The sequence below is a fragment of the Euprymna scolopes genome, chromosome 14 (assembly GCF_053919585.1).
Source record: "Euprymna scolopes isolate OS-2025 chromosome 14, ASM5391958v1, whole genome shotgun sequence".
Classification (NCBI taxonomy): Eukaryota; Metazoa; Mollusca; class Cephalopoda; order Sepiida; family Sepiolidae; genus Euprymna; species Euprymna scolopes.
In genome coordinates this window covers 66,586,644-66,613,031 of record NC_136495.1, presented here as the reverse complement: position 1 = coordinate 66,613,031, position 26,388 = coordinate 66,586,644, and the positions used below count along the sequence as shown (strand labels likewise).

Sequence of the window (26,388 nt, the reverse complement as noted above, 5' to 3'; positions counted from 1 at the left end):
GCAAACGGCAAAATCACTCGGTTTGGGGCTAATCAATGTATGTTTTGTACAAGCAAGGTGTTTTTTTTAATGTAATTCAATATCTTAGGACTGTACTTTACTAATTATCTTTGAAATAGACCCAAAAAAACTAATATTTATCTTTTAAAGGATTTTTGCAATGAATTTATTTAACTTCAAAATTTAGCTGAATTTAGTAGCTCGCTGTGAAAACATTTTTCATAACTTTTTTTTCTCAAGTGTACAAATATTTTTTTCCTTTTGGAAATTAAATTTAGTCCTTAATCTTTAAAATACAATCAAAAAGTAGTCGTAAACCTACAAAGAATTATGATAAATCGGCTTTCAAAACTAGGTCCCCCTATTTTTGTCCGCTCATTTTTGTCCGTACCCATATTATAGAGTGGAGGCTTTTTCGGAATAATTTAAGGCGGCACATATGGTTGCCTGCTTTGCTGTTTATTTTCTCACTTACCCTTACTAATTAAAAATAGTTTCGACCAGAAGATAGAAACAGATACGTGTTTTACTCGCTAAATTTTGCTTGGCGGGAGCGAAGTACGTATATATAAACACGCACACGCGCGCACACACACACATACACACACGCACGCGTGTGTGAGCGCATGTGTGTGTGTGTGCGCGCGCGTGTGTGTGTGAAAAGAAAGAGGGAGAAGAGAGAGATTTTGATTTTTTTAAAGAGTGGATTACGTCTACGCAAAATAACATATGTCGTGCCATCAAATTTCCATATAATTCTTCAACAGATACGATTGTTTATAATTGAAAGTACAGAATTATATTTTCATAAAATTACCTTTCAATATATGAAAATATAATTATCTATTTGCAGGTACACATTTACTGTAAGCCTTCAAGTGGAATCCAAAATCCCCAAGATATACTTGCAATAAATACACATCTTATGCATTTCTATAGATTTTCACTGCTGAACTTCCAAGTTTTATATTGTATTTATTTTCTTTTTTTTCCAGGATGATGGACGTCGTATGTCTAAAACAGGAAAACCACGTCCTGAAGGACCACATATCATAGAGAAACCTGTCAACCAGGTTGTTATGGAAGGTAATATGACGATTTTAACTAGAGTGCCAATTCTCTGACCAATAACGAACATCAATATTACTTTTGGAACATCATCAATTCTTGTTAAAATAGGCAAACCTTTAATCTAACAATAAAACGTTTTTCCATTTAAATAAATATCTACTTAAATCATCCTCATCCAAAATAAATTATCTCACCTCCTTTTCATTATTAATGTAAATCAACCTACCTCAATTTTTTTAGGAACTTCTAATAAGCCTTTCCTATCGCTTTAACCAGAATAATCTCTTTTCGTCTTACGCACTAATATATATATATATATATATAATTATTTTCTACTACAATAATTAAATACCTACAGACACTAGTGTATTATCCTTTCGGGAATCTTCAGTGCAGGGTGTCACGATTAATACCAGTCGAACGATTCGAACCCCGTATCACGAGACATCTCTGGATCGATTAGCGGAGACCTAATCAATTCGACTACCATTAACCGCTTGAAATAACGTTGAATTTTAAACATCTTAATTTTAAATGTTCATTTACGTCAGTCAGACAGTGATCTAATCGTTATACGATGATCTACGCATAAGAGCTAAATTGACCGACTTTAATTCAACTGAAAGTGCTCAACGATAATAAACGAATTTCTTAAAGGGGCTGTCATAGTTATTTTCTACTACAATAATTAAATACCTATATATATATATATATATATATATATATATATATATATATATATATATATATAATAATTGTTTGAACTTTACTCAAATATTTTTCCTACAAAAGTAACGTTATATAGGGTAGAACGATAAAATTGTCGCTCTAAAGAAAACAAACTACATCTTTATTTTAAAACTCTTATTGAAAAACTCGATTCAGATAACTTGATTATGTAGTGTGCTAACATCTGTTCACTGTAGTCAGTTTCACTTTCAATCACCACCTCGATACGAGCTCGGAACTGGGAGCATGCCTTTTCCACAAGCGCCAGTAGAAGCTCAGTAAATATTCGGTAAATTGCGGCATTCAGGCTGGTTTTGGTGTTGTGAGAGGTCATGTTGGTGATATTCTCGATGTATGACTTAACGAAGTAGTCTGGCGGCTTCAGATTGCGGGAGGAGGGGAGTCAGTGAGAGAAGGGTACGGAGTCGTAGCACTCCTTCTGAAGCCAAATTTGGATCTCTTAGGACTTGTGGGCTGGCGCCGAGTCTTGCTGCGACGCTCAGAATCTACCAGCGGCCACCCGATTGCAGCAAGGGATTACCACACTCTCCAGCACATTCAGGTACACTTCAATGCGACTTCAAAGATGCGAGGTGGCATGATTTGACCCTCACTTGAAACCACATGAAAGACAATAACCGTGACCGAAAACTTTGTTTTCATCACCCGGGGAACGCCCTCAAGCGTTGAACCGTCCGGATCTGCATTTTGAGGGTGATGGCAATCGTCCTTTTGTCATAACTTGGATCGGTAGAGAGCATGAATTGTACAGTGGCGCATCTCTGATCTCGCTTGTTGAACATTGTGTCACTTTCAGACATGATAGAAGGCTCATATCGCTCTTGGGATGTGTACCTAACTGGCCATCTAATAGATGGTCTCTAACAAGCAAAAAAAAAAGAAGAAGAAAACCGGTATTCATCAAACGGAAATGGAATTATGTCTTTTTTTAGTGCGACAATTTTATCGTTCCACCTTGTATTATCTTAGTTATAATCAAAATGTATTGCTCTTTTTCACTTCCGGTTTCTTCTCCTGAACGAAGGCAACGAGCAAGATATGGTGCCCTTTGATTATTAATTATCTTTCTATCAGATAATTTGAAATCCCTCTATTCACCATGTTCATAATGGCTTTCGTATCCGCTTAACCATTCAGTTAAATGGATGGTAGAAACTGGAAATCAAAACGAGCAACCAATTTTAATTATAACCATTTTCTTTTAATTAAATTTTAATTTAATTTAATTCGCGTGAAAAACAATTTGGAAAACGTCAGTGATACAAATGGAAGATAAATATTTATTATTTTGACATTAAAAAAAAACAGAATTTTATTTATTTTTTTTTAATAAGAAAGGTGCAATTAAGCAATTATTCTGGGTTTTTTTTTTTTAAAGGATAACTAACTTAACTGTATCTAAGCATTGTAAAAGTGTTTGGATTTTTCTCGTATTGTTTACCTACAAAAATAATATTATATATAGTTTTTATTACATAGCGTAAAACATGGATGTACATAGGAACTTTTAAATTTGGGGGCAATTTTTCTTTACATATTCCTTACCTTCCTTTTCTGTTTATGATTCTCTCTCTCCCTCTCTCTCACACATACACACACACACACACACACACATATATATATATATATATATATATATATATATATATATATATATATATATATATATATATAAAACGCTGCTTTTTGGTGAAAGCACTGTTAGTAAAAAAATAATCTATCGTTTAAAGCGACGGTATACATAATATATTGCCTAAAATATACGCTAATCTTTACTCCATCAGGATTCCCCAGTATCATATATTACACATAATATCTAAAAGTAAAAGCAGTATAGATCTTCGAATGTCCTGAAGAAGAAAAGCATAGTACTCTTTCCTATTTAGTTAAAGATACATTGTACATTTGCAACGTTGTTGTTTTTTTGTTTGTTTGTTTGTTTGTTTGTTTGTTTAAGGATATTTCATTTTTCGGGATAATTTATTCTGTTACTTTCCTTTCATACAGGTCAACCTCTCAAGGTATTGGTGAAAATTGATACAATCGGCGGACCAATGCCGAAAGTCAGATTTTATCGTGCTGGTCGTGAAATCATCAACGACACACGTTCTGCCATTAACGTAAATGATCTGTTGGCCTGTGCAAGTTTACAGATTCAAAAGACGAAGACCCAAGACGAGGCTAAGTATTCAGTATCACTCGAACTCGATGGCGTAACATATGACCAGGCTTCATTCAGTGTCTTTATTAAAGGTAAACACTTATTGATCATTCCTTCTTTTTATTTTTACTTTTATGCATCTTAAACAAAGCGCATTGCCACTGAGACGTAGCTACAGTGAATTAGGGGCACTACTTACACGGACATCCCAAGTAGCGAGTTGAGCAGCAATATATTTGTTCACATTACATGTATATTTTGTATGTAAATACAGTCAGTGAAGAAGATAATGTGGATAGGATTCCAAACGCTAGCAGTACGAGAGAAGAAACTATTAGAGTAGAAAACTTTCCGGAATCTAGGTATCTCTAAAGTGAAAGTGTAGTATTTTGCTAATTGTCCGGTTGCTTTGGAGTATTTACCTCGAGGAGGCCACAAGTGCTACAGCTTCGTCAGAGAACATCCCATTAAAGTACTTGTAAAACAAGCATAGGGATGCAACATTGCAGTGATGGGACAGATGTTAGAGCTTGGTTGATAGTGTGAATCTATTAGATTGGAGACCCTTTTGAGACCGTTTAAGAGTTAGAGACTATTGGAAGATGCACCAGCCAAGATGTGGCAACAATACTCGTTGCATTAGTGAATGATGGCATTGCAAAGTTACATAATATTGTCAGGTGTAAGTAGTTTTCCCACACGGTAGACAGAGCCTACTTTCTTTACATCAGCCTTGGCAATGTCTTTAGTATATTTGTTCCAATTCATTTTGCCTCTAAATTTTGAGCCAGGAAGTTTGAGCAATGAGCTTTCGTGTAGAGTGTTATTAATCATGACAATCGGTGGTTAAGAAAGCTTCATATAATTGTAAAGGAAAAAAGCTTAGTCCTATTAACATTAAATGTTACTACAGACTGAAGGTCATTTTCTAAGGTTTTAGCTATTTTCTGAAAAGTAATTGTTCTGATTATATAACTACTTAAAAAGGTAATTGTTATAACCATATAAACACGTATAAAACTAATCGACTCATAAAATGTGTGGTTTTGCAGCGCCCCAAATATGCACCTCAATCGTTTCGTTAGATTTTATTGTTTGTTGATTCCCCAACAACACTACAAAAATAATATAAAATAAACAAGATTCAATGTAAATCAGTGGAAAATATATTCCTAAATTAAAATATAAACAAGTTGTCTGATGTGGCGGAGACCACCCAAAGAGACGTTGCCCACAGGAAAACGTATTCTTCAAACAAATATTCTTCAAAGATAACCTCGTCTCAGAACTTTTTCTTTTATGTTGGCATTTACCAAAAGCTGCTAATAAGAAATCTACCTAATCTTGCTAGCGGTTTATGAAATAAAGTATAAACATTTAAAATAACTATTTCATTCGGTGTAATAGTTGAATAAATATTAAAGAACAGTTTTAAACTTGCGTAAATGAAGAATGCAAATGGAAGTTTGCTTTGGTGTTACAGTTCTGTTAAAAAATCGTTTTATATTATATCGAATGAACATGGAATGAACAGACGGATGCTTCGAAATGCTATCGGGTAAACACTGTTTTATAACACTTCGTCGTACGTTAACATGCAATTTGAAACCCACTCGTTACCGACTGAATTTAATGCTATTTCAACCGTAAGTCCGCCAGAATGACAAAAATGGTGTTACAATTTCGAGTGTGACATACTGACGGACGGACAAGTATTCATCCTACAAAATAATTTTTTGTTTTTTTTTATCAGAATTATTGTCACTAATTGAGAAAGTTCCATTATTATATTTAAGAAAATCTTAAAAGTTTGTATTTTGAATATATTATTATTATTATTATTATTATTATTATTAACATTATTATTATCATTATTGTTGTTGTTGTTATTGTTATTATTATTATTAATTGTTATTGTTGTGACAGGAGTATTATTTCATGAAACGCACAGCCATTTGGTAATGGAAACATTAACTCGTGAGAGGGAATAATAAGGAATCTTATTAGTTTGCTATCTAGACTAAACAACAAGTGTATATAAAAAACACCCGGTAACACGAATTGCATACATTTAAACCTGGCTATTCCTTACAAGGATGAAATGCGCAAGCTTCGGTGTAGTTTAATTGCCGTAAATATATTTTTATAACTTACTATTGAATTATAATGTGTCAGTTTATAGATAAACGCGCGTAATAACTTTATTAAAGTGTTGTTTTTTTTTCGCATTGTATATTATGTCGAGGTAAAAATGAAAGAAAGGGATTGATGCAAGGAAATGTTATTTTAAAAAAATTGCAAACTTTTTTAAAACACTTGAATGTATCTTAAAATGCAATTTGAAACTCAATAATCGTGACCGACAAATTAAATGCCTTTTCAAACGTAAGTTTGGCAGAGTAATAAAATGCTGTTATAACTCCAAGTGTGACTTCTTATAGAAATGCTTGAACGCATCTAAATATTAATCGTCACTTACGTCTTATCTTGCATCGAAGAAAATTTTATTTCAAGCTCAGTTGCGATGGACGGATGAAGCTTGTCTTTGAAATGTGAGGACAAATCGAAAAACAGGAATTATTTCCGATATTTGAATAAATAAAAATTCATATTTATTTTCTGAATTGCAGATCCTAAAGATTCCAGCTTAGATTTTCGAAATCTGTTGAAACACAGGTAAATATAATCTTTCGAATTGTATTTCTAGTGATGTATGGTATTTACAAAAAGAAGTATTCTCAAACAATAAGTTGATAACAAGAATTAACAAAGCATTGTACAAGTTGGTAGAATGCCGGGAGATTTCGGGTTGTAATTTTTTGTTTAAATTTTATTATGTCTTGCTTATTGACTTCTTCGATTTTGATAGCCACATTATATACAGAAGCAGAAAAAAACTTTCAGACTTTCAAAGGCAGTTGATTATTCTTTGAAAAACAGATAATCTGACTTAGAAGTGACAAAATATCTAGCTATGTTACCGAATTTTGTTTTCATGATTACAAACATCAGTTTGATAATGGTGTTTCAACTTTGAAACTAGAAGGTTATAAGCAAGCTGATATTCGCCAAATCGCAACGGGTCAATTAAAGAAAAATTAATTTCACGCTTTTGTAAAAATAAATTACCGTTAAACCAAATTCCCCGCTTTTGTAACGACCAACGTGTATAATAGTTCTTTAATCTTAGATGAAATTGTTTTCATCAGAAAAAAAAATCGCATGTACTATATTATCCAGAATTAGTGTAGAAACGCAAGTTTCTACGGAAACAGTAACTACTCATCAAGTAGTCATCTGGACAGAGTGTTTATATTGCTTCTTTTAGTTGTGTATTTTAAGTATTGTTACTTTATATCAGGTATGCCATATGGCACCTGATCCGAATATTATGAAGTTGCCAAAATGAAAAATAATAAGTTATTGTTTATCAGAATAATCGTCGATAATTGAGTGACTAAGTATTATTACATTTTAAAAAGTCTAAAAAATACGTAGTGTGTGTGTGTGTGTGTGTGTGTGTGTGTGTGTCAGTATGTCATATCTTACAAGTTTTTCAACCTTTTAGAACCATAAGAATCCCAAGCTCTGGCTTGGACAATTCATTTATTTGTAAGTCAATTAGTCACTTTCAATTAATGCATTAGTTGGTTTCCAGGAATTCACTCTGGTTGTAATATTGTTGGGATCACTAATTGTTTACCATGAAAAACTGTTTCGGGGTTTTACTTTATATATATATATATATATATATATATATATATATATATATATATATATATATATATATATAATTCATGAGAATTCCTACTATTCACTAATAAAAATATTAGCACACGAAAGAGATTACGAATAAATCTGATTGGTTAGCTAGCTTGTCTACATACCACATGTATGTATAAAAACACCCGGTAACAGGAATTTCATGCATTTTAGCCTGATAATTCCTTACGGCGATAAAACCTGAAAGCTTCTTTGGAGCTTAATAGTCATAAATATAGTTCACAACTTAATATATATACATAAATATGTATGTGTATGTGTTTGTTAAAATTGAATTATAATGTAGTCCACAAATAAAAGCGATTAGCAACTTTATATAAGTTCATTCTTTTTAATTGGCGATCATATTTCTGTGATGAAAAAACGTTATTATTAGTAAACTATTATAACGTGTCTTGGAATATTTACTTTCAAAATGTTAGATTCACTAGAGATGGGTAAGATATCAAATTATTGTGTTCAAACTATCGTCGACAAAAACACGTTTACTATTATTAATGTGCTTCGGCATTAAATAACTCCAATAATTTATATTCCACTCCCTGTATTGAAATCAATGTTCTATTTCTCTCTGTATATATATATATATATATATATATATATATATATATATATGAACAAATGATTAATAAAATATGTTAAAAGACATCTTGAAAAAGAGTTAAAAACATATTTAATTTTAAAAAAAGGAAGCACAAGATAAGTGGATAGTCCTTAATCCGCGGAGTTTCGAAGAAATACTCTCCTTCTCATCAGAGGGCAGAAATTAGCAAAATGCAGGATCGGATTTTGCATATAAAAGTATTAAATGAAACTATTAGTAAGTCAAAGATCTTACTTGGTTAAAAAAAGGGTGAGGTAAGGGGAACAGGAGGCAAAAGAAAAATAATAAAAAGATTTCACATGAATGGATAGTCCGGTGAAGGGTAAAAATCCAAAAATGGTAAAATCCAAAACGGTCGAATTTAAAATTTCAATCCAATGGGTAAATTCCAAATGGTCCAAAATCATCCAAAAGGTAGAGTTCCTTGGAAAAAAGCGCAAATGGAATGAATTCCAAATCATTAAAAGAAAAGCACTAGAGATAATATTTAAAACACGTCTGTCAAGGCTGGATGAATCAATATATATATATATATATATATATATATATATATATATGTATATATATATATATATAACTACTTAATTTACTCACATAAAATTAATATACGAAAGTATAGATTTATGCGTAAACTTTAAGTATTTACTTCAAAAGTGCTCAATATGTATATATAATACTAAATATATATAATACCAATTCTATCAGTTTACATTTCCTTTATTGAACAAAAAGGTATTAAAGCTAGTTACTTTTTGGAAAATCTTGTAATTTCTGTTAAAATAATCAAAGTTACTTATCTATTTAGTTTCAACTTGTGGAATTCATTATTTGTTATGACATATGTATATTATTTAAAATAACATAATATAAAACACAACCCATTTATGTACAGTGATTTCCTATCCAAAACCTGCAATAAAAAGGTAGTTTTATAGTTAAAACATATTTTATGTTCCATCCTGGGCAGAACTGGCACACAATTCTGTTAGTTTGATAATAAATGTTAACAAATTGACCATATAACTGCATTTCCATTTGAAATACATTAAACAAGATAAAATAACTACCATTACAGAATATAGTAATATGGTTTTAAGAACGGAAAGCCAATTAGTTAGACTCAGACAGTGGGGAACGTTTTTTTAAAGGCAATTAAATTTTAGAATATATAAAAGGGTTCATATGTGTCCCCTGTTTCGATATCAATGCCTCACTTTCTCTGAACGCATAAGCAATGAATTAACCCCTGAAACTAATGCGTTCTGAACATGTTCTTAAACGCATCATAGTTCTTACGTGCATATTAAAGGTATAAACTTTATTGCTGTCGTGACAATTAAATTCAACTCATCTCTATCAAAACTAATAGAATCGTTTTATTGGTTTTTCAGAGAGGATAAAAAAGCGGGCGATGATGACGATGACTTGGACTGGGGTCAGCTCAAGCCAGGTACAATATAAAATACACCTTTATTTCCACGGACCATATGTGTTTTTTTTTTTTTTTACTAACAAATATTTTGTTTGACGAATCAAATAGACAATACCACAGCTATAAAATTCGATAACTTAATACAAGGAAAATGATATTTCCATAATAGCTTTCAATTTCATTTTTAACAGAGGATAAGATATAAATGTGAATTCATAAATACATTTATATAGAAAAAATAATTCGTATAGCATTTGTGAAATATTGAATGAAAGTTTTCTTATTAATGGTTAAAAAGTGCAAATTTTGTAGATGATTAAAACTGCATTCTAATTAAAAAAATATTTAATAGTTAAGCAATAATGTATTAATAATTAATAATTCAAAGACTGAACTAATTGATGATGAACAATTCAACATATGCGTATTTCAGTTGTAAACAGATTAATAAATCTCAGGAAAATATATTTTCTTCTTTTATACATTATGCAATATTTTAGAATGACCAATCATATCCTAAAATTACTTTAAACAGTTTGAAACTTAGGACATGTCTTGCTTTCTAGTTTTTTTTTATGTTTATTCTTTTATTTTTCAGCGATTTGTTTTTATTATTGATTTCTTGTTTGTCATTTACATGACATTTTGTTGTTTTTCTCTCAGATGTCGCCTTTTTTCCTATTTTTTTTTAATTATATTACTCTGTTTGCGAAAACTGCGCGTTATCTGCGGAAAAGCAATGGCCAACCATCATACCTGTAGAAAACATTTTGTAAATGTAATGTCTTCATCTCCCATCATGTTTTTACATTATCTGTCTTTTGCCTGAGTAAAAAAATGTTTAGAATAAAAAGTTTCCAGATAGTGATCTAGAAGTTTATAAATATAGTTTACAGTTTTAGACAAATATCGTGATTAGAAATCTCTAGAAATGCTTTGCCATTTTGTGTTTATAAAGAAATAAAAACGTCAAAATTGTTATCAAAGTACAGTTTGTGTTAATTTTCAACGACAGAATGTATAAAAATAATTTCTAAAAGTGTACTCTTATGTGAAATTTACTGGGGAAGATAGTTAAAGTGTTCCCAAATCGCTAACTGTGCCCTAAGAAGGCTTTGAGGGCATAACTATTTTAAAATTTAAAAGATATAACATTTTTATTATATTTAAATTATATGTACAAAATCTTCTGGGAAGATAATGGTTCATAAATCGTTCAGAATCTATAAGCATCCTATCAACCTAAGGGTGATATGTAAGTAGAACCTTTTTTAAAATTTCAAATACATCTTTTTTTTTATGAAATTCATCGCATATGTATAGAATTCCCCGGGGAGGACAATGGAAGTTGTCACGAATATTCACCTTATCCCATTGTGCCAAATATTCATATACCATCACCTCTAAGTGACCTATGAGAATATAATCCTTTAAAACTTCAACTATGTATACCTAAGCTTAGTGAAAGTAAGACACTAAGTTAAATACGAATTTAGATTCAAAACGTGATTAGTATTCACACGCACTTTCAATTTTTCAATTTATCGCAACGCGGATAACCATTTGCAAATCTGATGTCATATTGGATCACTATTTTATTGGGAGTTATAACAACTATTAGTATTTACCTTTGATCAACTACGATATAATGACATACATAGTTTGCCTATTCTTAAATAGTTTTGAAGTTTATTTAGAGCGAGTTAATCGGAGTTATATCTTTATTATATATTTTCTACAGTTGTATTCAGATTGAAAAATGCTAATTGAAATAAAGCCATAAGAAACACATTTAAATCATACACTTTCATTAACCCTTTTTTTATATGTATTCTGATAACCAAAAGTGCAAAACATAAACATATAGTAAAAAAAAGGCGCGTGAATTGGCTAGAATCAGTCTATAAAAACATTTAGTTAAAAAGCTATTATATTAAAAAATATATTTTCATAATTTTAAGGGTATAATCGAAGAATAAAATCGAAATCTGGAGACGTCGGTCTGTTTGAGATTTTGGTAAAACTGCAGTTTTAAGATGCCGTTCGACCACATATGAGATGCCTGTCTAGACATAATTCAAAGGTGAGATCTGACCCTGCAGAACAATGTACGAGTCTGATTGTAATGAAAATAAACATATAAGCATCAAGATGTTTAGAAAATATTTAAAAGCCATGAAAATAAAATCACTGTTTTACAGGTTTTTTTTTGGGGGGGGGGGTTAAACGGGGTACAACTTTATTACTATGAAAGATTTGTCCGGAGATCTGCAGTTTTTAATTTTAATTTTAATTTATATTGAAATAAAATTTTATATTAATTATGATAACCATGGATATGACTGTTAAAAATTCGTGGTTTCGCTTCATTCTTTCGGTGCAATTCTAACGCAATTACTGTATCCATAAGAATATAGTTAAACTGACGTTGTTATGGAAACGTACGGTTAACGTGTTGTTTCCTGTAAAATTCCGCCACATATGTTTCGAGTTATTTGTGCAAGTGTACACGTGATGTGTCATTTCCTGTATTGTGCTGCCACCTAGAGTTTGCTTCGCTAATGAAAATAAGCGGGCACGAGTGAAGCCTATGCTTGCCAAGGGGTCTTTGTGTTGCATCCATATATTTGTATACTTAGAAGAGGTCATAATATCAGTAAAACATTTTACATGCGAGTATTAGGATTGAAAATGGCATATTTTAATAAAACTCGTGCTTTCAGATGAAAGGGATATTGCTAAGAATTGGAAATAAATATATGTACTTTAAAATATGAGTAAACATGTAGGAAAACACAAAAAGATACATGTATTCACACTCATATCTACACACACACACACACACACACGTATATATATATATATATATATATATATATATATATATATATACATACTTAACTAGTTAGTACTGAAAATATACCAATATCAATTAATCTACACAGAGGCGTATGCGTTTTATCCACTAGAGAGTAGTTAGGCTAAAATGCATATATATATATATATATATATATATATATATATATATATATATATATATATATAGAGAGAGAGAGAGAGAGAGAGAGAGAGAATGAACTTAGAAATTATGTATATATACATATATATACATTAAAATATATACATTATCTCAGAAAATACTATATATATATATATATATATATATAGCTTAGTGAGTTAGAAGAAGAAAGTAAGTTCAATTCTATAAGAGGAGACTTATCGGGATAATATAAAGCTCAACAAGTTTCATTGGAGCTTATATATGAAAACAATAAGAATGGAAAATGAAGTCACAAAAACTATATATTGGGCAACGCCGGGCTGAAATGTTAGTAATTTATATAAAGCAACAGTTAAACAAAAGAAGGTAAAATTAGAATAACGCCTAAAATTCCAGTTTTTCAAATTTACTATTGACAAAGCCCTCGTAATATTTAAGCGAAACGTTGAAATGGAGTCTTAAATTTTAGATCTTCCCTTTTCTGTTATTTTCTAATATCGATTTGGATTTATTTTATCCTTTATTTGTCAAACACACACAAACATACACATACAAACATCATTTAAGAGCACCAATTCTTGGTCTAGTGGTTAGAGCTGCCGACTGTCAATACGATAGTTGTAGGTTCGGTCCACGGCTAGGAAAAGGTGCTAGGGTAGCCGCACTGATAAGTTGTGATACAACGAAACAGTGCTGTATGTGGATGATATCTCTCTCTCTCTCTCTCTCTCTCTCTCTCTCTCTATATATATATATATATATATATATATATATATATATATTAGTTCATCAAATTGTACAGGTGGGTAAGAATTTATTCTTATACTTCCTCTAACAACTGATCAAACATTTGCGAAATCAGGAATTTAGACACAATTTCTATGTACTCGAGGAATGTATAAACATGTGTTTTCATTTGCTATTTAAAACCAATTAATACGAACAAATGAAAACAGCTTTTGTCATCACCTTAAGCATTAACATCTGGATTGGATTATAGCAGAGAAATTAAAGGAAAGAAAAGCATTCCTCTAACCGATGTTTTACAGTTAACATTATTCCATTTGTGCGGATATGGTATTTTTCTCTTTTACTAATAGAATTGATATCAAAACTTAGCCAAACACAGCTTTGCTAGTACTTTACTGAATCAGCACGGAGACTGAGTTCTTCTTGCATCTTTCTATATAGAAAGCTGTTATAATATTATTAACATTTACCCACTCAGTCCAAAATTCCTATCAAAGTAGCATAAAATAATTTCTTTTAAACAGATATAAGATAATGTATAATAGTACTTCTTACCGCATAATTACTCTGAAGATGAGGATAAAATCTATCTTTAGTGATCAACTTCTCTCTGAGAGTTGTTGGAACCTTCGTACGAATTCTTATGAAATTTGATGAAAATCTACTTGATCTATGAACTTATATAAATGAAGTTTGCAATAGTAAGCCACTAGCTTATGGCTGAAAGCCTTATGTCTTTATTTACGTGAACTGGACTAATGTGCAAATTTTATCTTGAATGTATAGCTTTTTGATTTTTTATATACATATGTGCCCAGTGTCGTATTCACAAGAAACCTTCTCTGCCACCAATAGCAATGGCCAGTGACTCCCTGTCTGAGAGTACATCTTTCAAACTGCTTGACCTAACGTTCACAGGAAACATGAGCTAGAACAATTATATTGAAAACATTGCCAGGGCCGCTGAAAAAAAAGGTAGGCTCTCTCTACCGTGCTAGAAAACTACTGACACCTGAAAGTATCCTGTATCTCTATAAGGCCACCATTCGCCCATGTATGGAGTATTGTTGTCACATCTGGGCTGGTGCGTCTACTACTAGTCTCTCGCTCCTAGACAGGGTTCAAAAAAGAGTCGCCAATCTGATAGGTCCTGAACTGGCATCTAAGCTTCAGCCTCTGTCCCATCGACGAAACGTTGCATCCCTCTACTTGTTCTACAAGTATTTTAATGGTGAATGCTCTGACGAACTGCAGACACTTGTGCCCCCACGACGCAGACACCCTCGACAAACCCGACAGGCAGCTAAATCCCACCCCCACACAGTAGAGATCCCTAGATGCAAAAGATCTTTCTACTCCAGTAGTTTCTTCTCCAGAAGCGCTAGACTCTGGAATTCCATCCCAGGATCATGCTTCCCAAACTGTACTGACATGCAGAAGTTCAAGTGCTACGTGAACCGACATCTTGCTGCCCAAATCCCTACATGGTGCCCCCGTAGTTGCTGACCCTGATAGTAGCCCCCTACACCTGAGTGACACTGTGCCTTGTTTGGGGTGAAAATGTAATTAAAAAAATTTTTTTTAAAAGCGTCAATATTTCATTTCCGACATAAAATTAATATTTTTTCTTTTAATTCGTGTATTCTAACACATTTTAGTCATTAAAAATGTTTCAACTCGGTAATTAAAAATTAAATAAATACATGTGTATTAATGGGTTAACTAGACATTCCACGATTACTTATAAAGTGCCTTCTCTTTCATCTTATAAAATAAGTATTAAAATCACTTTAAAGTCGACGACAACGGTAACATTCATTTATCTCATTTTATTCCACTCCATTTTGAAATTATAGTCTAAATACGACATTAGCGACAACTGATGGTTTGCAATTACATTTAAAATTGTATTTTATCTTTTTGAATAGATGTGTAAGATGCCAAATTGCATGCAAACTAAATAACAAACGTATTATTATACAGAGTAAATGAATTAAGCATATAGAATTGTTTTGCTGCTGTTGTCCATTATACATAACTTGAGTTATCGTTCTTACATTTTATTTATGATGAAAACTGAGGACGCACTCTGTTGGAAATAACCCACTAATAATATTATACAGAGAAATCGCAAAAAGCAATGCAAGATATGGAAATATGTTGATGTTGAAAAATAAAAGGAGAAAATGAAGTGATATAGTAAACCTTACCTGTTTAGTCAAAACATTTATGATCTAAAGTATGATAGCGTGTTTTATGATATATTTCGAGGAAAACCCCCTTTATAAAATTGTATGTTTTTTTAAATCTTCTTGTTGGCCTGTAATGTTCTGTTCGTTTTTTGTTTGTTTTTTTTTTTACATAGGCATCACCACATTATCAAGGCCCAGAGACCACTCAAGGATAAGGGTTAAAGAGTGTACAGTAGAAATTGGACAATATAGTAATCATTAGTAATGAAAATTTGGTAAATTTGATAACTTATATGGAACGGTTCATCAAGAACTTATTTACTTTAGACTTGAACACAACCATATTGTAGTCAGCCGGAAAGCAGGAAAACGGAAGACAATTCCACAGGCGTGCAGTTCTAAGAAAGAAGCTTTTTTCATGGAATCTACGTTTAGGTTTAGGCACAGATAAAGAGTGGGGGGAATTATTGATAGTGTTTACAGCTAGACGAGTGTTTCTTGTGAAAGTTTTGCGAGCGGGGACCATAGATTGAAGCTCAGTCGAACACTTTCCATGAAAATAACCATACATCAGAGACAAACTCTATACTTTATACTACAGTAAATATACCGCAATAATAATAATAATAATAATAATAATAATAATAATAATAATAATAATAATAATAATAATAATATGCTGCAAATGGTTTTTATGTTGGGTAATTTCTTTCAAAATGTCTTTTCCAAATGGAAATCGCATAAAGACGCGATTAATAACGCATTTATACAGCTGATATTGTTTAACTGTATTATCCATTAATAAGTTGTTATATTTGCAGAGTATTAAAAATTGGAATAGCAATCGTAGCACAGGTTTTACAATAAATGAAACAGAAACGTAATAAGGTGTAAAAAAAAGTCCCCAAATATTTCGAATTATTCAAGAAAATACAGCTAAGATAAGAAATTGTCTGAAAACTATAGATGCTACTTTTTTCACTTATTTCACGTTTTTTTTTTGTTTTTTGTATACATCTGCACTTGTATCGCCATCATTTTCGCCGATTACGTACAAACTGAACCCGTATTACCCTAATTATACAACATGCCATTGTTTTAACTGTACACACTTTCCTCTTCATCTCTTCATGACCCAGTGATGCATATGTCAAAACCTGCATTTCTTATTTCTTTGTTTCAGACGCCGGTATGTTTTTCTCAAGAGGCGCAGTGTCAGGCGACACCATCTCCCTTACACTCAGTTTGCTCAATTCTTCTCTCCTACTCCCGTTTCCAATCGCCTTTTTTTTCTTTCTCTCTCCTTCACCTTTTTCTTTATTTCGTAGTCGCAATTCTCTTCTCTATACTTTCGTACTTATTCTTTTAATACACATACCTCAATATCTAAATAATAATAATTATTTGTTTTCCTCCCGTAAATTAAAACTGAACCCCTTGCTTGCTGCTGTCGCTGCTGCTGCTGCTGCTACTATCGTTAATTTGAATGTTATGTCCTTTTTTCATTTCTCTCTTTACATAGCGCATTCTTTCTCTCCATTCTATCTCTCTCTTCCTCTCATATCCGACCTCCATCTTATGACGTCATCATTTTTCATACCTCACTTCATGTTTTTTAATATTTTTATTCATTTAGATGACGCTTCGCTTGACCAAACTGGACACTAGGTGCATTAATATAAAGAATAATAACCGGCCCCATTGTCAAGATAAATTCAGTCCATATACACGTTAAGCAATGAAGACTGTATTCTGAACTCAAACATAACATTTCTCAGAACATTTCAGAAATTAAACTGAAAATTTAGACCTATATTGGAGGTTAAAATTGCCACATTATATATATATATATATATATATATATATATATATATATATATATATATAGCATATTAAATCTTTGCTGGTTAATTTGTTAAAAGCTTAATAATCTTGTTATCGGGGAAAGAACCTAATTAATAGCGATTGACTGTATGGCGGTATGAGTTCTATCATTCCCTGAGTCTCTGATGATTTCGATTGATTGTAACGGCCTTTTCTAAAGAGTAAAGGATTAATTCATGTCAATGAAACCATTGTACGTCTCTGAAGTCGGTACCGTTTAGTTTTATTTCAATTATTTTTAGTTTATCCCTCACATTGTTGCAAGCAAACACTTTATTGATTTCTTTTTAACATACTCAAATGCATTATCTTCAAATATGTATCCATGATGTCTGTTTTAAAATTTGTTAAATGTATATTCAGTTGCATATATGTTTGTAGTAAGAGATACCATCATATTTACCATGTACATTGTACCTTGACATGTACTACAAGTTACCTTTCTTCTAAAGGTGTTCTTGGAATAATGACAATTATGGCATAATACGGACTTTCCAAAGTCCCCGATGTAATCCTGGTCAGCGGATACATGATCATGCCATACAAATTGTCGCACAAATTTTCATGCAGCTTGATCATGTAGTTTTTAAATATTGAATGCCTTAAAAACGAATTAAGTGACTAGCAAACAGAAAACGCATCTAAAATAACGCTTAAACAAATTCTTAGAAAATTATTTTTAATACGTAAATAAATCAGAATATTAAAACAGCTTTTGTTACATAGTTGATGGTTCTATGCCGGATAAGGATTACTTCAGTTAGTGTTAATCTTGACATGAATCGAACTAAGTATAAATAGCAGTGACACATAGCTTGGAAAATGAACGAGTTTTCACAAACAAAAGAAAACAATAAGTAGAAAGTTAAATAGATTAAAGTAGAAGCAAACACAAAAATACGTCTTATCTCTCTGTTATGGCAATTACTGACCAGCCATGGCACTCCTCACGAATCATCGCCATTGATTCCGGTTCTGTGCCAATGGTGATGATTCGTGAAGAGTACCACGGCTGGTCGATAAAAAGACGTCAGTTGGTATTAAATGATGTCACAGATATTGGGACTGACATAAAACAGAGGTTTCAGATTAGTCTGTTTATGTGAGTGACGCGGGATACATCGCCAATAATGCGGTAATCACTGAAAGGAAAACTTTGATAACCACCAAGAGTGAAATGCCACACTTAGATCTCTGTTCGGTGTTTTAACCCATCTATCCTTTATTAGACAGTTAATTAATTAGTTACGAGCGTCCTAGAGAGCAGATGCTTACGTCATCAAGATTTTTAAGAAATAAAAAGATTACACTTTGCATTAACCATGATTGGTCAGCTTGTTTGTCTTAGATTCTTGTTACGTCTTCTTAAAACGAAATAAGCCTTTATTGTACTGGCTCTTTATAATAATGATTATACATTTTAGAAACCTATTGTCCAGTTTGTTCCAAAATACTATTGACAAGAAAACATAAAAAACTAACAGATATTCAATGCATCCACATTGCTTTTCACGGAAACATTTGTAATACTGCGAAACAACATTCAAGAGTTGAAATAGTAAAATATATTGTAAAATTTAGTACTTTACTTTGTTCCACGAGAGTACTATTCAGAATAACAAAACGTTAATATTAACTCTATACAATCAAATCCTTATCATATTCATCTGTATCAAACTACGTTGTTATTATTATTTCTATATAAATAGAATACTATTAACTTTTATTTCATATATCTATTGAACACTCATAAATCTTAAACTAAATAATTAAGAAAAACTTGAATTGTAATAGTACCCGATAGGTAAAACTTAGAATAGTTGTATAATATATTTTATTTTAAATTTTTGTCATAAAATTATTTGACCATATGACCAGAAGTATTGCTTCTAAATATCTTATTTACCTTCGTTCACTACTTAATTATTTTCTATTCATTGTATTACATAGATGTAAATCATTTATTGAAGATATATTAGTCAATAACGAGCCTAGAGTTTAATATATTTTAATACTTAAATCGTTCAACTCTACAAACATATAATTATGATAATCAGACTTTTTTATTAGGTACAAAAAGCATTAATACGTTATAATCGTGTACATTCCTCCAACTCTCTCGATATAGTAATACTAAACGGAAAATGACAAGTCATCTACGCATACTTTTACTGTTCAATCCTAGTACATTTGTATTGGTTCATTCTTGTGCATTTTTATCTCTGTTACTTCTACTAAGTTCTTTCCACCACTGATGTTTTCTATTCATTTATATATCGCATTATATTTATAATATAAGTGACATTTTCTCTGTATGACTCTATATCTTGAATTTTTCAATGGAGATAATTACATAAACATTTTGGGCGCCACAATGGCACTTATGGTGCTTTTTAAATAAACAATCTTACTTTTTAGTTATAAAAATAAAATACGTTTTACTTTTAACTTATCCATATCAATATTTTAATTTATTCATACCAATAATATTGTGAGATCTGCGTTCGCGCTTGATATTATAAAAAGAAATACGTTTTACTTTTTAATTGACCATACAAATAATACCTGAATAATAATAAGTTGTTTAAACCTGGAGGCTCCAGTCAGTATATTATATTGTCATTGCCGTTTATTATTACTTGTTTAGTAGATCTGGAGAAATATGAACGATTATATGAATATGTCCGTTCCTATAAAAACCTGATGATCATAATTAATCTTAATAAGTGACAGGACAACTATTCACGAATACTGCACAATCATTGTTCATTATGTTTTCTTAATTCCAACTTACACCAATATGTATTGCGTTTAAAAGAAATCTACTCACATTTTAATATCTCAGGCTAAAAATTTGGAAAGCTACCTCGGACATAGATGGAAAATGTGGAGAAAAATGAAAACAAAAATAAACAGCATCCTTGTCGTACATTCAACTCTAATGTAAATCGGTGTTTTCATACTTTTCTCTCATTCTCCCAATCATTTGTGAAAATTGGTTTTGAACGCTTTCAAAACTTATGGCCTGCGGCGTGTGCTTATCGATTTTTTTTTTTTTTTTTGCTGTTTATTATCTCTTAAGAGATTTAGCGCTCACCCACGTCATATTTGTTCCTGCTAGAACAAATTATTAAAAATGCTTTTAATTTTTTTTTGCTCTGTGTATATTAATGATTGTTGTTGCATTTTTCGTGGCGCGTTTCAATAACATTTATTTTTTTTTTTTTTACACTTTATTTTAAAAATATTTACTTACTTTTATTTTTAAATAAAAATAATGAACGTGAAAAATCAAAGAGAAAATGTGATGTTAACGGCGATTGCAAGATTACGGATTTGCTCACCAAGTCAAGGCGCTATGAAGAATAACATTAAAAGGAAGATAGTGTGACTACAACAACGACCAAACATTTGAGAAGGAGAAAGGAATGTTACCAACAGCCAGACATCACTCAAGCGCGTGCATTGAATTATTCACCAATTCTTTCCAGTTAAAAAAAATATTATTGTGATTGATATTGACTACATGTTTATATGATATGTTCAACAACTTTACTCATATTTCAGTTAAACGTGATAAAGGCGACGGCAAAGGTCTCGGAGAGAGGACAAAGCTTAAAAAGGTTAAGGGTCAGGAAGGTATAACGTTTGGCCCATTAGACGTGTTGTATATATGTTAGACATGTTTCCTTCCTCTGCATCAGTTGAAATAGAGCCAGTAAAATAAGTTTGCCGTTTTACCTTTTAAATGCATTGAAATTATCTATCGTTTTAAAAATCTCCCAATTTAGTCTTACTCTTAAACTCCTCTTTAAAAACGTGTCCCAAATTTTATCTGAAAAGTACTTTTAAACTTTTTCAATTGGACAAAAGATGTGGTTGAATTTTCTGGAATAAAATTCGATACTTCATTTTAAATTATTAAGTGCCTACGTAATACAGATTTTTCTTTTATAACCAAAGTGTTTCTTCCTAAAATAGGATAATAAAATATTTTAATGTAGTCATATATACGTTGCGACTTAAGTTATGTTAGGTATTTCCAATTTCATTGTACAAAGATAACATGGCGAAAAACCTACATAGATATGGTATCTTGCCAAGGTGGTGTATTGTATTAGTGGGCTATATGAACAATATAATAATACGAGATTTTCGAAGATTGTTGCAATTATATAACTAACCATAGTAAATAATAAAGAACAAAACAAACTATTTAAAAATTCAATATATTTTACTTAAATACCAATCAAACGCATTTATTTTTATGCAACGATATAAACAATTGTTACTAAACGCTTAAAATATATTATTGCACCTTACCTCCAAAGTAAATAGTTAAAAATCATACCATGTGTGATGTTTGTTACCTAGCAAAACAATTAGATCAAACCGCGGTTAATACGTTTAGAACACACGTTGCAGGCTAAATTCGGAGCAACCGAGTGGCGTCGAAGTCGACCTATCCAATAGTATTCCTTTAAAAAGTTTGAAATATACAACGCGTTTGATTTTCCATATGCCAGTTCAATATCCAGTCTATTTTCATACCTGACCGCGAATGCGATATATTCGGTTTCATTAGCTTTAACTATCTGTAAACGAGAATAGATAATAGACAAATATAAAAATGGCACTATATTGATTAATGTTTAATCTAAAGAATAAAATTACACATTCCAGATATATACCACAACTATTTGTTCAATTCAATAGAATTTAATTCCTTAAAAATGTGTAAATTTTAAAAACAAGGTTAAATCGTCTCTAAACCCTAAAAAATAAAAATGTTGATCCTGCATCTGTTTAGTACCTTTTGTAAATCCCTAGTATAATACAATTAGTTTGGATTTATTGTTGTAAATCGTCCTAGGTAGTTTGGTTTGCCTTATTTTTCTTGCCTATGCTACCATTCGCAACGTTTCAGTTGTGCACTCTACGACCTTAATTTCCTCTTTTTTTTCTGGGTTGATATCCTCCTTTCGGAAATGAACCACCTAATTCAAATATTTAATTTAGAATAAATTAGATCATCATAAACATCCCTTAATCCATGAGAAGCTTGAGTAAAGCTAAATTAATACATGATAAAGTAGAACATTTTAAGAGAGAATGAGCGATTGAAACATTACGTAATATATTTTTATCGTGATGGTGTTCATTTTTATTTTAAAAGTATGACATTTATGACATTAACTATTAGGGAATCATAGGATATGATGAACAACACCCTAGATTAAAATTGTAAACCTACTTTAAACTATTTTGTGCACATTTTGGTATATATATATATATATATATATATATATATATATATATATATATATATATATATATATATAATTATTAACAGACATCTCTTTCGCAATATCACAGCTAGGCGAGCAAGTACTGAAAGCTACGATTCAGATTCTATCCGTTTTATCAACAGCCATTAACCTCTACGTTATCACCATTGCTACGATGTAAAGCTAATCCTAATGGTCAGATACGTAATTATTTGCATTATCGACTGCCGAGAGTGATAAGTTATTTGTACGAAATGCTATGCTGTATGTTAAGTGTGAGCCGTTTATCTATTAAAATGGCGCTCACTCAACGAGTGAAAAGCAAAGGTCGGGAAGTGGTTCAGAGTTCGGTATTCATTTGATATACTTAGTTCTTGAATATGGGTACCTACATATGCTCACGAAGTGCTAGTATAGCTGTAACCTTAACACTGCCCCGGAGGTGATTCTATACTCTTTCCCTGGCAGTATACAATACAATATACATGTATTCTTGAGAACCAATCTTCATAATACTTATTTCAGTAGACGTTGATCAATTTTTAAGAGGGAATCCTATGGCTCTTCAGGAGCTAAGTTATATGACCGTGAAAATAGCATATCAGTATCCTAAAGTCGAAGTGAATATGAAGCATTTTCATTAGATCCAAAACAAAATTGTTTTCAATTATCTGAAATCATTTCATTAGTTATATAATTATTAATATTGCTTGAAGTAAGTAAAGTAAATGTGTATCAGTCAACGTGATCGAGCTTTGTTGATCGGCTTGATGCTGTTGTTGGAATTCTTGTAAGATATATCACGTAACGGTTGCCAAAATTGAAAGTAGTGCTATGGAATTGAAAATGCTTTGAACCTTTCATTTCAAAGTAAATTTTGACTAATAAAGAAGTTTGAAAAAAAAAGTTGGAGAGTATACAACCTAAATGTTGTGAAATAATGGTAGCATAGGCATGCAAAATAATTATTTCCCCCTTTTTCATTTTTTCTTTTCCATATTTCATATATATATATATATATATATATATATATATATGAATAAAAAAAACTAAAGAACATGTACTTTTTATGGGTTTGACATCTTTTGACAGAAATACGAATTGTTGTGATAATAATGTTCCTAATAAAGCAGATACTTATAAAAGGTTAACATATTCAAAATTATAAAACAAGTTGCGTATATCATCATAACCATAATCATATGTCAGTGTATTTCACCTTTGACCGAAGAAAACTAGAAACAACTACACCCCAATATCTCACTGTTACTCTGTCTCCATCAGAATTACGCCCTTCCTCCCATGTTATTTCATTTATTCAGATAACGAAATAACGTTTCCACAACGATTACATAAATGTTGCGAACACGTTATATATTTTGATAAACTCAACACAACGTGTCCACAGCGTTATTTCGTAACTTAGCAACAATTATTTCATTTTATAATGTTAAATCAATATCCGTTTAATTAGCGCTTTTTATTATTCAGGATGTGCTGCCATTTTGGACCCAGGAAAATAATCCATTGCATCGTCGTCAAAGTAATAACGTTGATTAAACCAAAAAAGCAGTATAATTCCAATGTTGCAAAAACATTTTATTATTTCTGAGGATATTTTTAAACGCGGTTTGATCCTTACAGATAAAACGAAAACAGTAAATACAAACTAAAGGCGTTACAAAACATGTTATTATATAACTAGAGTATTTCTAGAAAAGCACTTGAGTTAGAAGACTGATCCTAATTGTTAGCAGCTAAGTAGATCATACGAGTATTCTTAACTTATATTAAAATGCTTCTCACGATTCTCTTATAGACACAATCCCAAAAGGTAGCACCGTATGTTCATAGTGATAATACGCATTGTTTATAGTTAAAACGAGTAATAAAAACATTGTCGAAAAAAGAAAGGTATATTCTTATATTGAGATGTTATGCTTCAGTTAAATCCTTCTTTAAACTTTTATTTCTAAGAAGAGAACACAATTCATGTGGCAGAGTCTTACAAATGGGGTTAGAGCAAAATAGTGTTCATTGAAACGTATTAACCTGGTTAACAAGTAAGGACATAATTGTTATCCAGAACTGATTGCTAAATTAAAGTGTTAACTTATTGTGGTGTTGAAACCCCGTGATTTAATAATCACGCTATTGGATGATATAAATAAAAAGTACATTCAGAAACTACATTTACAATCTCATGAATATAAAAGAACCATTTTTATTATCTTCCCTCTTGTCGGAATTCGTCAAATTATTATCCCCCCTCTCGTTGGAATTCGTCAAATTCGTCATTTGTGAGACAGCACAAAATCCCTGAGAGACGATAAAATCTTGTAATACATTTTCCTTTTCAATTTAATTGTATTTCTGTCAAGAGTGCCAATTCTCCATTGCTGTGTGTTCTGCTTTTTTCCTATTTTACCGTGTGGTTTTACAAACAACTCGATATGAATTTTTATATGCCATTTCAAGATACATCTTTAAAATAAGTTTCATACATTTGCGAGTATGCGTAGAAGAATGCGAAATGCTACTTTTCAAATTTTAAAAACCAAAAGAAAAATAAACACTATTGAACAAATACAAAAAAAAACACAAAAAATATACATGCACGTATGAATGCATTTATTATTTTTATGTGCAAATAGCGTATGCGCTTGCGTAGATATGTATACATACGTGTGTGGTTTGTTCAAGCTGAGAGGCATTGTCTCCTCCAAGAGTTCACAGAATTATGGTATTCTCTACAGCCATATTCCGAGTATGAAACCGACATGGATTTCTTAACATAGGAAATTAGAAAATAAACATAAGTTTTAATTTTTAGATAGACTTAGGATAAAAGTTAAAATTTAGGTACTTATGCAGAATAAGGATGGTACTATCGTCGGAAATTTCCAGACAGTTTACGTAAAACGCCGGAAGGTGCCGAAATAGTGAGCCAAGCAAATCGCAACAGCCAAAGAGAAATAATATAAAATAAAAAAATAGTTTATTATTAAATGGCTAAACATTTATCTTGATTTAAACAAAAAACAAACGCATAAAGAAATCATTTTTTTAAAATCTCAAATAGAATATTTTGTTTGATATAAGTTATTTATTATTCGAAAATATTTATTTTTGAAACTTACGCAATAAAAAACATTTTTTTATTTGGAATTTAAATTTTCTTTTACCTTTCGTAAAAATTGCCTGATTCATCGTATTTTCTTCGTAACAACAAAATATTATTTTGATATTTCAATTGATTTTTCATTGAATTATCTTCGTAATAACGGAAATACTTTTTTCATTAAAAAATTTGACCTGCGTTTGCACAAAAATAATCAACACACTTTCGTTTGACTTCTTCCGGCGTTTTACGTAAACTGCCCGAAAATTTCGATGATATTAAGTACCAAAACCTATTCAAATATCATTCATAGGTAATAAAGACAATATATTGCCGTAATAAGCTAATTAT

General features: G+C 31.2%; 1 protein-coding gene across 9 annotated transcripts in view; it reads left to right on the top strand.

The window, feature by feature from the left end:
• Nucleotides 1-989: 989 nt before the first annotated feature.
• The window catches only part of LOC145293050 (twitchin-like), a 359,249-nt gene continuing 333,850 nt past the window's right edge, over nt 990-26,388 (top strand). For 6 of the 9 annotated variants that reach the window (XM_080139368.1, XM_080139365.1, XM_080139363.1 and 3 more), the window contains exons 1-5: nt 990-1,086; nt 3,829-4,074; nt 6,613-6,658; nt 9,761-9,819; nt 21,196-21,267. In XM_080139368.1, the coding sequence (XP_079995494.1) occupies nt 1,011-1,086; nt 3,829-4,074; nt 6,613-6,658; nt 9,761-9,819; nt 21,196-21,267 (499 nt within the window). In that variant the 5' untranslated portion in view covers nt 990-1,010. The remainder of the gene's footprint in view (nt 1,087-3,828; nt 4,075-6,612; nt 6,659-9,760; nt 9,820-21,195; nt 21,268-26,388) is intronic. The other 3 variants (XM_080139370.1, XM_080139366.1, XM_080139369.1) reach the window with 1 other exon arrangement.